Genomic DNA, 14,162 nt, shown 5'->3' with positions numbered 1-14,162 from the left:
CCATGGTCATTTTTTTTTTAATTTATTTTATCTGTTTCTGGCTGTGCCTGGTCTTAGTTGCGGCACATGGGATCCTCGTTGAGGCATGTGGGATCTTTCATTGCGGCGCACAGGCTTCTCTCCAGTTGTGGTGTGCAGGTTTTCTCTTCTCTAGTTGTGGTGCGCAGGCTGCAGGGCACGTGGGCTCTATAGTTTGCGGCATGCGGGCTCTCTAGTTGACGCCCACGAGCTTAGTAGTCTTGGCGCGAGGGCTTACTTGCCCCGGGGCACGTAGGATCTTAGTTCCTTGACCAGGGATCGCACCCGCGTCCCCTGCATTGTAAGGCGGATTCTTTACCACTGGACCACCAGGGAAGTCCCACCATGGTCATTTTTCTACATCTTTGTGTGATTTTCCCATTTCAATACTTTTTTAAGTTAATCATTTCAATTAATTGACAAAAGCCAGGATGTTGCTATTACATGATAGTCTTTCTCCTTTTGTTCTTTAAGAAAATCAAGTTTTGGTCAAACTCTGACAAGATATTAACAATTAGGCTTTTGGAAACATTGACTGAGAAGAGTCCCATTTTTCAGATAAGATTTATTTTAAACACCACATTTCTTTCTCCAATCAATGTATTTATCTGACTGTAGCACTGAAAACACTGTAGTGCAGCCATTAGTTTGTTCTGCTTGCAAACCCAGAATGTGTTCCTCCTGGGTAGGAAGCAAATTGCATTCAACTCTGTAGGCCTAGCTTCTAACTCAATAATAAGTTTGAATGAATCAATCACTGAGAAAGGTTGAAAGTTTAGGAATCTTTCTCAAAAGAACAATCTGGTTATGCTTATTAATGCAGGTATAACAAAGAATAAAAATTATGTGCAGAATGGGGGTAGAATGGCGTGGAAGGCAATGATAGAAGGAGTCTTTCCCTTCCGTTGAAGTTTGACCTGGGAGGAATGATTGTTCCATGAACAGCATTTTCCTTACCACTGTGACTCCACTGAAGATCTGGATTCCCAGGTCTGTTTAATAACTGACTGCTGGAAGAAGCAACAGCCATCAAACACTTAGGGAGAAATTCAGATGCCCCAGTCAGTCTTAATTTTGGCATAATGCTACTGGTTATTCCTCCTAATGATAAAAACTTACTTCTTCCTGTGCCTTCATTTCTTCATCCATAAAGTGAATACCGCCAAAGTACGGGGGCAAATAACTCACAAAAATGTTATGACGACCTTTGCAGACATCAAGCTCTGAGTCAAGGGAACACAACCCTCCTCTGGCTTCTCTCTAAGGTGTTGAGGGCAGTTTTCCATTGCTTGCGACGCAGATATGCCTCAATGGTGTCATCTCTGACCTGGCGTCCCATTAATGTACCTATAAACATTCAACTGAGAGACCCTAAAACTTTTCTCTCAGCCCGAGAGTCCCTCGGAGAAAAGATAATGACAAGAAAACGTTGACAACGCTCCCCCTCTTCAATACTCTCCTTTGACCTTAAAAAAAAAAAAAAAAAATGTCAAGAGAGAGGAGGGCCAAGGGGAGGGGTAAGGGTCGAGAGAGGAGTCCAGCTCCAGTTTGGGGAAATCCAGCTCGCGTTTTGCCGCTCGCTCAGTAGTGCAGGGTCCAGGGAAGGCAGAGCCCCAGCTTCGCTCCCTGAGGTCTGTCCTGGGGAGACAGTGCTGCTCCGGGGGGCTGACCTGGCGGGGAGTGGCAGCGCAGTCCGCTCCCGCGCCGCTTTGTGCGCGCAGCCGCTGGGCCCTCAGCTCCCGGGTCTGCCCCCCGGGACGCCCCCCTGCCCCGCCCCAGTCATGCAACTCTACCTGCCTTTCCGCTGTGGACCTTTGGGAAGCAGTCGCCCACCCCGGGGGCTCGGGCCCTGACCCTGCCAGGAGCCGGTAGGTGTTCGCCCGGGGCCCGCCCGCGCCCCTCGCGCCCGCCGGGGCCCCGGGCTCCGAAGTTGTGGGGACGAGCGCAAGTTGGAAAGTTCGCCCGAGGGCTGGTGCAGGCTTGGAGCCGGGGGGACGCGCGCAGCCCTCGGAGCCTGAGGGGGCCAGTGGTGAGTTGGGGTTGGGGCAGAGGGCAGGGGTCCGGGGAGCCACACGCGGAGGCCGGAAGGCGTTGCGAGGGGCAGTGCACCGCTGGGGCTGGACGTGGGCCGGGGCTCGGCGTCCGCGGGGCCGCCGGGGCCGCGGGGGTGGGCCCGCTCCCCGCGGCGACTCCCCACCCAGGGCTGCTTGGGGCGCTTTTGTTGCGGGTGGTAAACAATGCCCCCCGGCCAGAGGACGCGGCTGCGGCGCCGGGTGGGGAGAGCTGGAGCGCCTCGAGGTAGGACCCCGGGCTCCGCTGGAAACCGGATTGGGGGGGAGGGCAAGTGCGGCCTGGGGGGGGGATGCCTGACTGGGCCGGCGATTGATGCGCCTCGGGCTGAGGAGAGGGAAGAGTTATAGGGCAAGTTGCGGGTAGGGAACCCTGGCTGTCCCACGCTCAAGCGTACCCCCGAACAAGTTTTCTCCTTCCCCTAGGCTGATATAGGGGGCCGGTTCCCTGAGAAAACATTTGGCACTTGCCTCCTTGAGCTTTTCCGGGAGGGGGCTGCAGGGACGTAGCTTTTGGGGTGGAGGTAGTAGGAGAGTCTTGCCAGAGGCTGACCTGGAGTTACGCTGATCCGGGAAGAAGGGAGTGGAGTAATAGAACAGTGTTCTGTCAAAATGGCCTTCTAAAAACTCTTAGGAGCGCCACTCGGTCGCCGAACGCGCTGGCTTGCCGTCGCATCAGTCCCACTAGGGCGGAATCCCGGAGCGGGCCCCAAGGGTGAGAGGTCCGCAGAGCCGGGTGCCGGGGACCGGCCGGGCGGCACGTGAGGGGCCGGGGCTGGGCTAGGTCTCTCGCCGTCTCCCCCTCACCCCTCTCTTCTCTTCCTTCCCTCCCCTCCCTCCCTCCCTCCCTCTCACCCACACTCCCAAACGATTCAGCTACTAGGGGCTGTGTGCAGTCCATACATTTCTACAGAAAGTGGTCGGGAAGTTGCTGGCCTGCCCCAGTACACTTTCCGCGGTAATGGGGAACACAGATTGGGCTTTTCTGACCCAATAAAAATTAATGTATCAACAAGAGAACAGATATTGCTTGAACTAGGAGTCTTTTCCCCCGCCGGCAACTCGTCCTCCTCCCAAATTAACCAGGTCGCTCCAGTGCCTCTTTCTCTCCTCGCCCGTAACACTCTCGGGCACACAATGAGCTGCATGATATATCATAGTAAGGATCAGTTTATAAAGACATGTTTGAAAAGTGTTTCAAGACCCTGAGCGAGGAAAAGATTAGGTGCACAGCCTAGTGTCGGCAGGGTGCGCTGAGCGCTGCACCCACATGAGTTGAAGGGCGGCGCTACAGGGTAGCAACCCCAGGTCCGCCCTGAACCGAAAAGGGACCATCCTTCTCTCCTCCCCATCTCAACGTTAAAGAGTAAAATAAAAACGTTGGCTTCTTCCGTCCTCACTCAGGATGCCAAAATGAGTATGGAAAAGGTGTTTGTGAACCAGTTAGGGCGAGAGCTTTTTAAGGCATATTAGGAATTTTGTCTACAATTAAACAAGGCGGGTGTGTAGATAAGGAGATGTTTGGGGATTGGTCAGCGTTGTTTCTAAGAACTAAAAGCCTCAGGTAACGTGACGTTGGGTGCGCTTCCTGATTTTATTGGTTTTATTGGTTTGTATTAGTTACACAGGTTAAAGCCCAAGTCCCTTGCCTCCCCAATTAAGAGATCTTAATTAGGTTGGTTGTCAATGTATGACAGTGTTTAAAACAATGTTATGATTTCAATTAAACTTCCGAATCAAGTACGAGAGTTATTAGTATACACTGTATCTCTTTGCAAAGATTGGTAGCTCAGATTAAGAACTCCTGGATCACCGCTTACCATTTTAATGAGGGTTAACTATGGCTCCCAGCTCTGGTCTTCCAGAATTGATCGGTTGGAGGTTTGGATCACCTCTGTCCCTGCCCTTTGTTTCTCTTCCTCCTCCAGTCTTCTTTATCTTGTTCGTCCCTCCCCTCCCCCACCCTCTTCTTTGCCTCTGTGTTTTTCCTTCTCTGTACACTTAAGTTTCTCTTTTTCCACCCCCTCCATCTTTCTACCTTTAGTCTTCAGCATTTTGATCCCAGTTGTCTTTTTATATTCTAGCTTTATTACTATATAGTCCTTCCCCTTCCTCTACTTTTTGGCTTTTTTTTTTTTCCATTTTAGACATTTTCTTCCTTCTGCTTTTTCCTCTTCTTCCCAACGTGTTTTATGCTTTTCTTGTTTTTGGAATGATCATTCCATCTCCATTTAACTTGTCCCTTCCCTTTTCTGTGGCCCTTTTTGGCCTTTTTTTCTTCGCTCTCTGCAGGGCAGCAGGGGTGTTTTACATATGGAAGGAGCCTTTGACTAAATCTGCTGGCATTCTAGTGAGTTTCCCTCCACAGCCTTTCCATGTGCCGAAGGCTCTCACACTTCCTGTGGTACAAAACTATCTAGGAACAGCAAGCAGCCCGCCCACCTCCTCTTCCTTTAGAACTTAGTTGCTGGAGGAAACTAAGCCAGGTGGTGCCTTTTAAAAAGAAATGTTTTAAGTCTTGTATTTCTCAGTCAAGTCCAGTAGCCTTTAAATTCTAAGGAGCTGAATGGAGTGACTATTGAATCAGAGTTTCTTTTGCAACTAGCTCTATGTATGCAAATACCACTTTTTTGGCCACTGCTGGTGGTGGGAAGGATTGCAGGATAATTTTAAATTGACATGTGGGCTGGATGGTTACATCAGTTCAGCCACTTCCTGCCCAGGGGACTTTGGGAGATCCAGAAGGAGGAGGGGGGGTGTAAGTGGGAGAGAATTTTTCTGACACGGTACTGTCGATATTGTCCTTTACAGACAACTGATACAGTTTAGGAAGTCAGCTTTTCAGTTTCTAGGCAAGGTGATCACATCAAATAATTGCTTTTTTTTTTTTTTTTTTTTAAGACTTTAGGGAAAGGCTGACTACTTAGTAAGCTCAGATAATATTGAGGCAAAAGTCTGATCCTGTTTGTTGACCAGTTTGGTTAGGTATGTTTAAATTATGTGTGAATAATTAGCAGATCCTTTCATAGGCCCTGGGGCCTGATCTTGCTACTTCTCCACTTTCTCTGTAATCTTATATTTTCTTCTTTGGTCTGGCATCTCTTTTCATGTTTCAAATTATGTGTTGGCCCTTATCTCCTGGACAGTAATATTTGGATCTCATACACTACTCCAGTCCCCTATGTCACAGGACATCTTAGGAAAAAAAAAAATTTTTTTTTTTTTATTATGGGTTAGGGGTCTTGGTGCCCTCTGGTGAAAAGACTAGTTAAGTAATGTTTTGCATCCCACAGTTGTTGGGAATTTTGTTTGTTTGTTTGTTTCACTTTGTTTTCTCTTCTAGGAAAACAAAAACTCACAGGATAGTGTCAATTAATTGCATGTGGTTCTCCCTCCGGGGCCTGCTATATATGTTTGATAACAGGGACATTATTCTCTTATTTTCTCTCCAATCATGTTATCCTGTAGCAACCTCAGTAGCACTCAGACTCTTGAATATACTCTAGAGTAGAATAAAACTGATTTTGAGAAATATTGAAATGTCAGTTTTCATCAGAAATGAAAAACAGAAGTGGAATTAGTATTTAATTGTAAATGTATTTTTCTATGACTTAAACACTCTGTAGTAAATAAAAGCACAAAAAAAGGAAATAAAGCATTTAATAATGTTTACAAATTAATAAGGAAAATAAATTTCAGAAGATCTGTACAGATAATTCCATATTTAAATGTGGATCTATATAATAGAATGGACTCCTTCCCCCCTCCGCCCCCCCCCCCCCCCCAGCCCTGGGGATAATTTAGTTTATTTACAAAAGGGGGTTACATTTCATCAGTGGAGCCAAGTAAAATTAAGATCTTGTGGGAGTCCTTATTTTGTTTCTGATTGTTTTTTTGGCTGGGTGGTACCCAGTGGTTTCTTCCCTGCATTTGGGTTTTTCAGGGGTCATTGGCCTCTTTCACGATCTCATAAAAAGGCTGTTACCATTCAAAGAGACCACATCTTTCCAATCCATGTTGCTCATATCTTTTCCATTTCCTTGACAGGCTCTTTTTCAAGAGATAAGGTTTGAATAGTAAACATTATCTTAATTACAAGTCTGGATTTCTAAAGCACTTCCATTTAAAAATATAAAAGAATATATGAGACAGAGATCAATTTATAAACTACTTTCAAAAGCAGATCCCGTGACACCCTCTGGCATATTCAGATTACTTGCAACATATATGAATTTTAATTTTTATGGCTGATTGCAATATTTAGATTATATGCTCTTAATAATTTTTTAGCAAGGTAATCCTGATATAAGCGATAAAGCATGTTTAGACAGATATTGTTGAATTTCTAGAGAATGGAATGGATTGTTTTTTGTTATCCGAAAAAACATCCTTATAAAGATTGCTGACTTTCTGGAGATTAGAATTGGAATGTCTTTTGTTTTCTAAAAATGCTGGTACAAAAAGCAGTGGTCTTTGGAGAAAATATCCTACAGCTTTTCACAGCCAAAGAGGTAGTGCAGCCAAACTTTTTTCTTTTTTTAAGAAAAGGGGGAAAGCCATAAGCTTAGATGCCAAGAACTCAAGTGGAGTATTCTCTGGCCTAGTATTTGTATTCAGCACAGGTTTATCAAAATGTTATTTTTCTTGTGGTTAATGTTATCACTAATGTCTATTTTAAAAGTCTTTCTTAAAGGCTCAATGCTTTGCCTCTAAATGTTGTTCTCTGAGATCTTTTATTATAGTGTGTGGCCTACAGCATGTTAGATGGGAACAGAAACAAAAGAACTAGATCTTGTTTTGCAGGATATGACAGACTGAGGATTAAACTTGTTCTACAATAATGATAACTACCATTAAGCTTATGGCTAGTAATGTTTCTGATCTGGAAATTGAACCCACGTCTACCTAATTCCAAAGTCCTTCTTCTTACCTCAGATATCACAAGGATGAAACCACTACCACTAGGTTTTCCTCAGAGGAGCCCATTGATATCTCAAAACAACCTCATTTCAGATGCAGAAAACTTGACCTCCTGTTAAGTAGTTTGCTGAAGGACACAGCTGGTGACCACAGATTCAAATTCAGGGTTTTCTGATGTGACACCATCTCTAGCCACTAAAGCAACTAGTGCATCCCAGGATTACCAGGATCAGATGAGTACAACAAAAACAAAACCAAAATTTGAGAATTGGTAGAGGGCTGTCACATTTTTACTTTGCCAAGTAATAACATTAAATAAATAAGCCTATCTCCACCTTTTCACAAAAAAAGGACTTTTATTACTTTATTTATTTGGCTGAGCCTCCCAGCTTGCGGAATCTTAGTTCCCCAGCCAGGGATCGAGCATGTGCCCTTTGCAGTGGAAGTGCGGAATCCTAACCACTGGACTGCCAGGGAATTCTCCACGTTATTTAGAAAGGACATTTTAATGAGAGAAAACAGGAAAGCATGATTAAATAATAATAAATTCAACCTTATGAAAAACTTTATACGGCCTCATTTTTTTTTTAATAGAAGTGTAGTTGATTTACAGTGTTGTGTTAGTTTCAGGTGTACTCAGCCTCTTTTTTTTTTTTTCCTCATTTCACCACAGACTGGTGATCACTTGGTTGCAGACCAGTTTTTGGTAAGCATTCTCCTACACCAGATTTTCTTACAAATCCAGCAACCTGTCAACTGTTAAAGAATCCTCACCCAGTTTGTTGTCACACTCTTGATTCCATGATCTTTAGGAAGTCTACTGATATTTTTTTTTTTTTAATTTTAATTTTTATTTATTTATTTATTTATTTATTTATGGCTGTGTTGGGTATTCATTTCTGTGCGAGGGCTTTCTCTAGTTGCGGCAAGTGGGGGCCACTCTTCATCGCAGTGCGCGGGCCTCTCACTCTCGCGGCCTCTCTTGTTGCGGAGCACAGGCTCCAGATGCGCAGGCTCAGCAATTGTGGCTCACGGGCCCAGTTGCTCCGCGGCATGTGGGATCTTCCCAGACCAGGGCTCGAACCCGTGTCCCCTGCATTGGCAGGCAGATTCTCAACCACTGCACCACCAGGGAAGCCCTACTGATATATTTTGTATGGTGAGCTTCATTCTTCCTCATAGCTTGGTCTTATTTGGGGTCAGGGTAGGCAATCTGAGGAGACAAAAATGCAACTGATGATGACTCTTAAGTCAGTCCCCTTTCATTTTCTCCTCTTTTCTTACTTTTCAAATAATAGTTGCTTATCTAGTATGCTTTACTGTTCTAATTATCTCATTTTCTCTGTATTTCCAATTTCTTTGCCTAGGCATTCATCATGAGACTTTTGGGACCCTTGGTAGAAGGGAGTTTAGAACCATCAGTCTTTGGATTAAGTCGGGTGAAAGAGGAAGGAGGGACATCATTTCTGGGTGTGGGCAGTGCCCGCCACAATGCATTCCTTATACAGAGGAGGTACTCAACAGATATTTGTTGGACCTGTGAGTCTTATTTGTAACCTAATCTGTAAATACTAACTCCCAAGAGTTTATGCTACTTTTGTGTGCATGTATAAAACTCAAAATCTGTGGATGGTTAATTGGAATATGGTATTAATGTTACTGGATCTCCAAAGAGTAGAGTTTCTTGTATAATACAAGCCTCTTCTTCCTCTGGCTTTACCGGCTTTACTGTCCAACAGATGATACCTCTGCCTGTATGGTGATGTGCTTAGGAAAGAGTTTAAGAGATAACTTTTTAAGTATCCATATTTGTAAAGATTAGGATTTGAGCTTTAAACTACATGTAACTATGATAGTTGTGGTTTTTTTTCTTTTGGTTGCATTGGGTCTTCTCTGCTGCGTGCGGGCTTTCTCTAGTTTTGGCGAGCAGGGGCTACTCTTCGTTGCGGTGCGCGGGCTTCTCATTGCGGTGGCTTCTCTTGTTGCAGAGCACGGGCTCTAGGCGCATGGGCTTCAGTAGTTGTGGTGTGTGGGCTCAGTTGCTCTGCAGCATGTGGGATCTTCCCAGACCAGGGCTCAAACCCGTGTCCCCTGCATTGGCAGGCGGATTCTTAACCACTGCGCCACCAGGGAAGTCCATAGTTGCGGTTTCTAATGTAAAGAAACTCCCATGCTTAGCTTATTCAAAGAACTTCATCAACTTAATCAGTTGTCACAGAAATTAAAGGAGCTTTATTTGTGAATCCAGGATTTATAGGATACTTTAGTATGTTTTATGTCTATTATATTTTCCTTTTGCAGTCAATATTCTCAGTTCCTTAATTTTAATTAATAATTGCTAGTAAATATTCTATTTCAAATGAGGGATTGCATAGGAAGAAGACTCACTCCCAATGTTTTGTCATTGTTATTTCAGACCAAAACCTCCTGCGACTGAGCACAACCATGGTGCATCCGGATTCTCCTCAGAAGTGAGACTTTCCAAAGGACCAATGACTCTGTTCCTCATGCCCTTTCAGTTTTTCCTACTCCGTAGCTATGTCTCGATCTCGCCATGCAAGGCCTTCCAAATTAGTCAGGAGGGAAGATCTAAACAAAAAGAAAAACAGCCAACTGAAGAAGGGATCTAAGCCAGCCAACAAAAATGTGGTGACAGTCAAGACTGTGAGCCCTGGAAAATTAAAGCAATTAATTCAAGAAAGAGGTGTTAAGAAAAAAACAGAACCCAAACTGCCTATGCCAGTCAGAAGCCTTCTGACAAGAGCTGGAGCAGCACGAATGAATTTGGATAGGACTGAGGTTCTTTTTCAGAACCCAGAGTCCTTAACTTGCAATGGGTTTACAATGGCTCTCCGAAGCACCTCTCTTAGCAGACGACTCTCCCAACCCCCAGCGGTCATAGCCAAACCCAAGAAAGTTCCACCTCCTAAGAATCTAGGAAAGCAACATGATTGTGATTATAAGGTACTTACTGACATGGGAGTAAAGCACGCAGAAAGTGATTCAGTCCCAGTGCAAGACCCCTCAATCCCTCCTGATATAGAGAATCTAATTGGCATACAAAATGCATCATTAATAAAAGATGAGAGCCAAGAGACAACCCAGTCTTGGTCCCAAAGTGTGGAGGATTCCAAAATAAATCGCTCTACTCATAGTGGCCCTGCAGCAGAGGTTCTTTCTGGGTCATTGGAAGGGACACGTGGTGGTGAAGGACTATTCTCTAGAGAGACATTGAATGATATCAGTGATTCCCCTAGAATGTTTGCTCAGGACACTCTCTGTGTTCCTTTGCTCCAAAAAGCAGCCCTCAGGGTTACCTCTGAAGGAAACCCCAGCATTCAGTTAGAAGATTTGGGTTCACGAGTAGAATCTCTTAAGCTATCTGATTCTTACCTGGATCCCATCAAAAGTGAACATGATTGCTGCCCCACCTCCAGCTTTAATAAGGTTGTACCTGAATTGGACCTTAGAAACTGTTTGTCTATTGGTGGGTCAATATATCCTACCTCATTAATAAAACTCCTCTTGGCAGGTTCAGAACAAGAAACCCTTGGTGCTAAACCAGACCATCAAGAGGTACTCAAATCTACCCCAGATGAACAGGAAGTTCCTGATACCACCCCTGTCCTAGGACAGGCCTTTAGTGCTGTCCCACATCAATGGGAAGTTCCTGGTGCTAACCCAGTTCATGGAGAGCCTCTGGGTGAGACCCCAGACCCACCAGAGATTCCTGGTGCTATTCCAGTCCAAGGAGAGGTCTTTGGTGCTGTATTAAATCAACAAGTCCTCGGTATGGGTGGTGGTACTGCCTCAGACCCCGATATCTTTCTTCCTGCTCCTCTTAACCCAATTGCTACCTGTAATGCTCTCCCAGAATGGCCTGAGCCCCAGAGCACTGTTTCATCTGGGCTTGAGGTCCAGGGCACTCTGCAGATTTTGCCTTCGTGCTTAGGTCACACTCCTCAACCATCATCAAACTCAGAGATAAGTTCGGTACCTCCCGCAATGGCTATAAACAATATAGAAAATAAGAAGAAGGTTCATATAAGCTTTCTGCCAGCTAACACTCAGGGGTTCACAATAGCCCCTGAGAGAGGACTCCACCATGCTTCACAGGGCATTGTCCACCTCTCCCAGGCCAGTCCCAGCAAATTGGAAGGAGGGAGCTCCCAGATCAGTGCCACCAGCATGGTTGACATCAACACCACAGTGATGTCTAGGCCAGTGTCACTTGTCAGTACCTCCTCTTCTCCTTCCTACACAACTTTGCTACCTACTTTGGAAAAGAAGAAACGAAAGCGATGTGGGGTCTGTGAGCCCTGCCAGCAGAAGACCAATTGTGGTGAATGTACCTACTGCAAGAATAGAAAGAACAGCCATCAGATCTGTAAGAAGAGGAAATGTGAGGAACTGAAAAAGAAGCCATCCATCATTGTGCCTTTGGAGGTAAGTAAATACCCAAGGGGCTGGGGACACCTGTGAGACTTAGTAGTGTGATTTGTGTGGAGACAATTTGCTTCTGTATTACATCCTTTTGCTTTGGTAAAATGTTGCTTTAAGTTGCATTTAGGAATTTGTGGACCTACCTGAAGTATGTCTTGTGCACTGAGTGATACATTAGCTTATTTTTAGAATTTGTCTCAGAAAACTAGAACATAAAGATTTTCCATTATAAGTTTTGATGGAGAATAGGAAAATTGTATGAAATGTGGTTTTGGAAAGATTTCCACTGTGCCTCATTTTGGCTGGTTGTGTGTCTTTTTTGGGGAGTTACAGATTTAAAAATTAGGAGAACAAAGTCACTAACTGTCTTGCAGCCTGAGAAACCAGAGGAATTAAACTTCTTTTCTTTTGAAAGGATAAAACTGTCTCTATCTTTAATCTTGAAACTTTGCCTTGGAGGTATAGTAATGATAAAGCTTTCGTCTCAACTTTTGGCTTGTGATTTTCACCTGCTCACAGGATTGTTGAGATTCAATGGTAATCAGAAGTTGAAAATGGTTTTTAAACTCCAAAGTGACATACAAACATTTGTACTTATTATTACAGTTATGAAACTAAGGTAGTAAAAATATTGGTTGACTTAGACTTTGTTTAAAGGATTTTATGGAGGTTGGTTAATACTCAAACTTGCTTTAATTAAAATAGCTGTCAGCTATGGTGTTTTATGATTTTTAGATTACTCACTTGAAGTTATATTTATTTTGAGTCTACTATGAATATGGGTGTAGTAGAATAGATTAATTTAAAATATTATGAACTTAATTTCAGTCAACCTTTTTTCTATTTCATTCTGGACTTAAATTATCTGTCCAAAAATGCTGACTTCCTATTTGACTGACATATTGCAAATAAGAGATCAGACATTTAGCCAATCATGTATTGATGACATTTAAGGTATTTCTAAAATATTTTGTTATTATAAATCTTACTGCAATGAACTATCTTCTTTACTCAAGTCACTTCACACATGTGGGAGTAGATCAAAATGTGGCCAGTAACTTAATAGTCTACATACTTACATCTAAAACACTTAGTAGCAATATTTTTATAACAGAGTGATCTCCCTGGTAAGCTCCTGATTTGTAACATTGCCAAAAGACATTGTTGCCAAAGGTACTCTATCTCTAATAGGTATAAACAAGTTTGTTCTCTTCTTTTCTAAACTGGCTCCTCCTCTTGCATTACATTTTTTTTTTTTTTTTTTTTTTTTTTTTTTGAGGCTCACGGGCTCTAGAGCACAGGTTCAGTAGTTGTGGCACAGGGGCTTAATTGCTCGGAGGCATGTGGGATCTTCCCGGACTGGGGATCAAACCCATATGCCCTGCATTGGCAGGCTGATTCTTTTTTTTTTTTTTTTTTAATTAATTAATTAATTAATTAATTAATTTATGGCTGTGTTGGGTCTTCGTTTCTGTGCGAGGGCTTTCTCTAGTTGCGGCGAGCGGGGGCCACTCTTCATCGCCGTGCGCGGGCCTCTCACTATTGCGGCTTCTCTTGTTGCGGAGCACAGGCTCCAGATGCGCAGGCTCAGTAGTTGTGGCTCACGGGCCCATTTGCTCCGCGGCATGTGGGATGTGGCAATGTGTTCCCAGACCAGGGCTTGAACCCGTGTCCCCTGCATTGGCAGGCGGATTCTCAACCACTGCACCACCAGGGAAGCCCCTGCATTACATTTTTGGTTAACGGCTTACTGTCTACACAGTCACCCAAAATGGAAAATTCAGTCATGTTTAATGCCTTTCTCTCACTCTTGTAGTATCTCTTGTTCTACAACATCAGAGCACTTCTATCTCTCCATTTTCTTGGCTCCAGCTGTAGTTGAGCCTTTATCTCATACTGGGACAATTTCAGTGTCCTCTTTATTATCAGCAAGTATTTATTGCACTTCTACTCTGGGTTGAGGGTACCAGCTAGCTGGGAAGTCAGGATGTTGAACAACAATTCTCCTTAGGTACAGTTCAAGTTTTCTTTCTATAACCCTGTTTCTCCTAGTTTAATACATTTAGTGCTCTTCTGTATATGTAATTTATCTCACTCAAAACAAAAGAAAATAGAGCAAAGTTTTCAGCGCCTTCCAGTTATAGATGAAGCCTAGCTCTCTTAGCGTGGAATACCAAGATTTTTTTAAAAAATATTTATTTATTTATTATTTTTTATTTTTTGGCTGTGTTGGGTCTTGCAGCGCGTGGGCTTCTCTCTAGTTGTGGCGTGCGGGTTTTCTCTCTCTAGCTGTGGCGTGTGGGCTCCAGAGGGCGTGGGGTCTGTAGTTTGCAGCACGTGGGCTCTCTAGTTTAGGCACACAGGCTCAGTAGTTGTGGCATGTGGGCTTAGTTGCCCCGCAGCATATGGGATCCTAGTTCCCCGACCAGGGATCAAACCCGGGTCACCTGCATTGGAAGGTGGATTCTTGATCACTGGACCACTGGGAAGGTGCCAATATTCAAGATCTTGGCATGACTGATCTCCTCTGTCTTGTTTGCTGTCACTTCTCACATTATACTTGAAGTTTCAACTGTATCCAGCTACTTATATTTCCCCAAGCTCGCCGCGCATGATCCTGCCTCAGTGTCCTTGCTCATGGTACATATTCTTCCTTTCCCTATCTGACAAGACTCCACCCATTCACTCACCCCTCCCTGTGCCACACCTGTA

The 14,162-nt window shown here is 44.1% G+C and overlaps 1 protein-coding gene across 1 annotated transcript in view; it reads left to right on the top strand.

The window, feature by feature from the left end:
- Positions 1-1,986: 1,986 nt before the first annotated feature.
- TET1 (tet methylcytosine dioxygenase 1) overlaps positions 1,987-14,162 on the top strand; it is a 127,011-nt gene continuing 114,835 nt past the window's right edge. The window contains exons 1-2 of the mRNA XM_061197644.1: positions 1,987-2,047; positions 9,424-11,453. Coding sequence (XP_061053627.1) covers positions 9,546-11,453 — 1,908 coding nt within the window. The 5' untranslated portion in view covers positions 1,987-2,047; positions 9,424-9,545. The remainder of the gene's footprint in view (positions 2,048-9,423; positions 11,454-14,162) is intronic.

The sequence above is a fragment of the Eubalaena glacialis genome, chromosome 1 (genome assembly GCF_028564815.1).
Source record: "Eubalaena glacialis isolate mEubGla1 chromosome 1, mEubGla1.1.hap2.+ XY, whole genome shotgun sequence".
Lineage (NCBI taxonomy): Eukaryota > Metazoa > Chordata > Mammalia > Artiodactyla > Balaenidae > Eubalaena > Eubalaena glacialis.
This window is presented reverse-complemented; position numbering and strand designations above follow the sequence as displayed.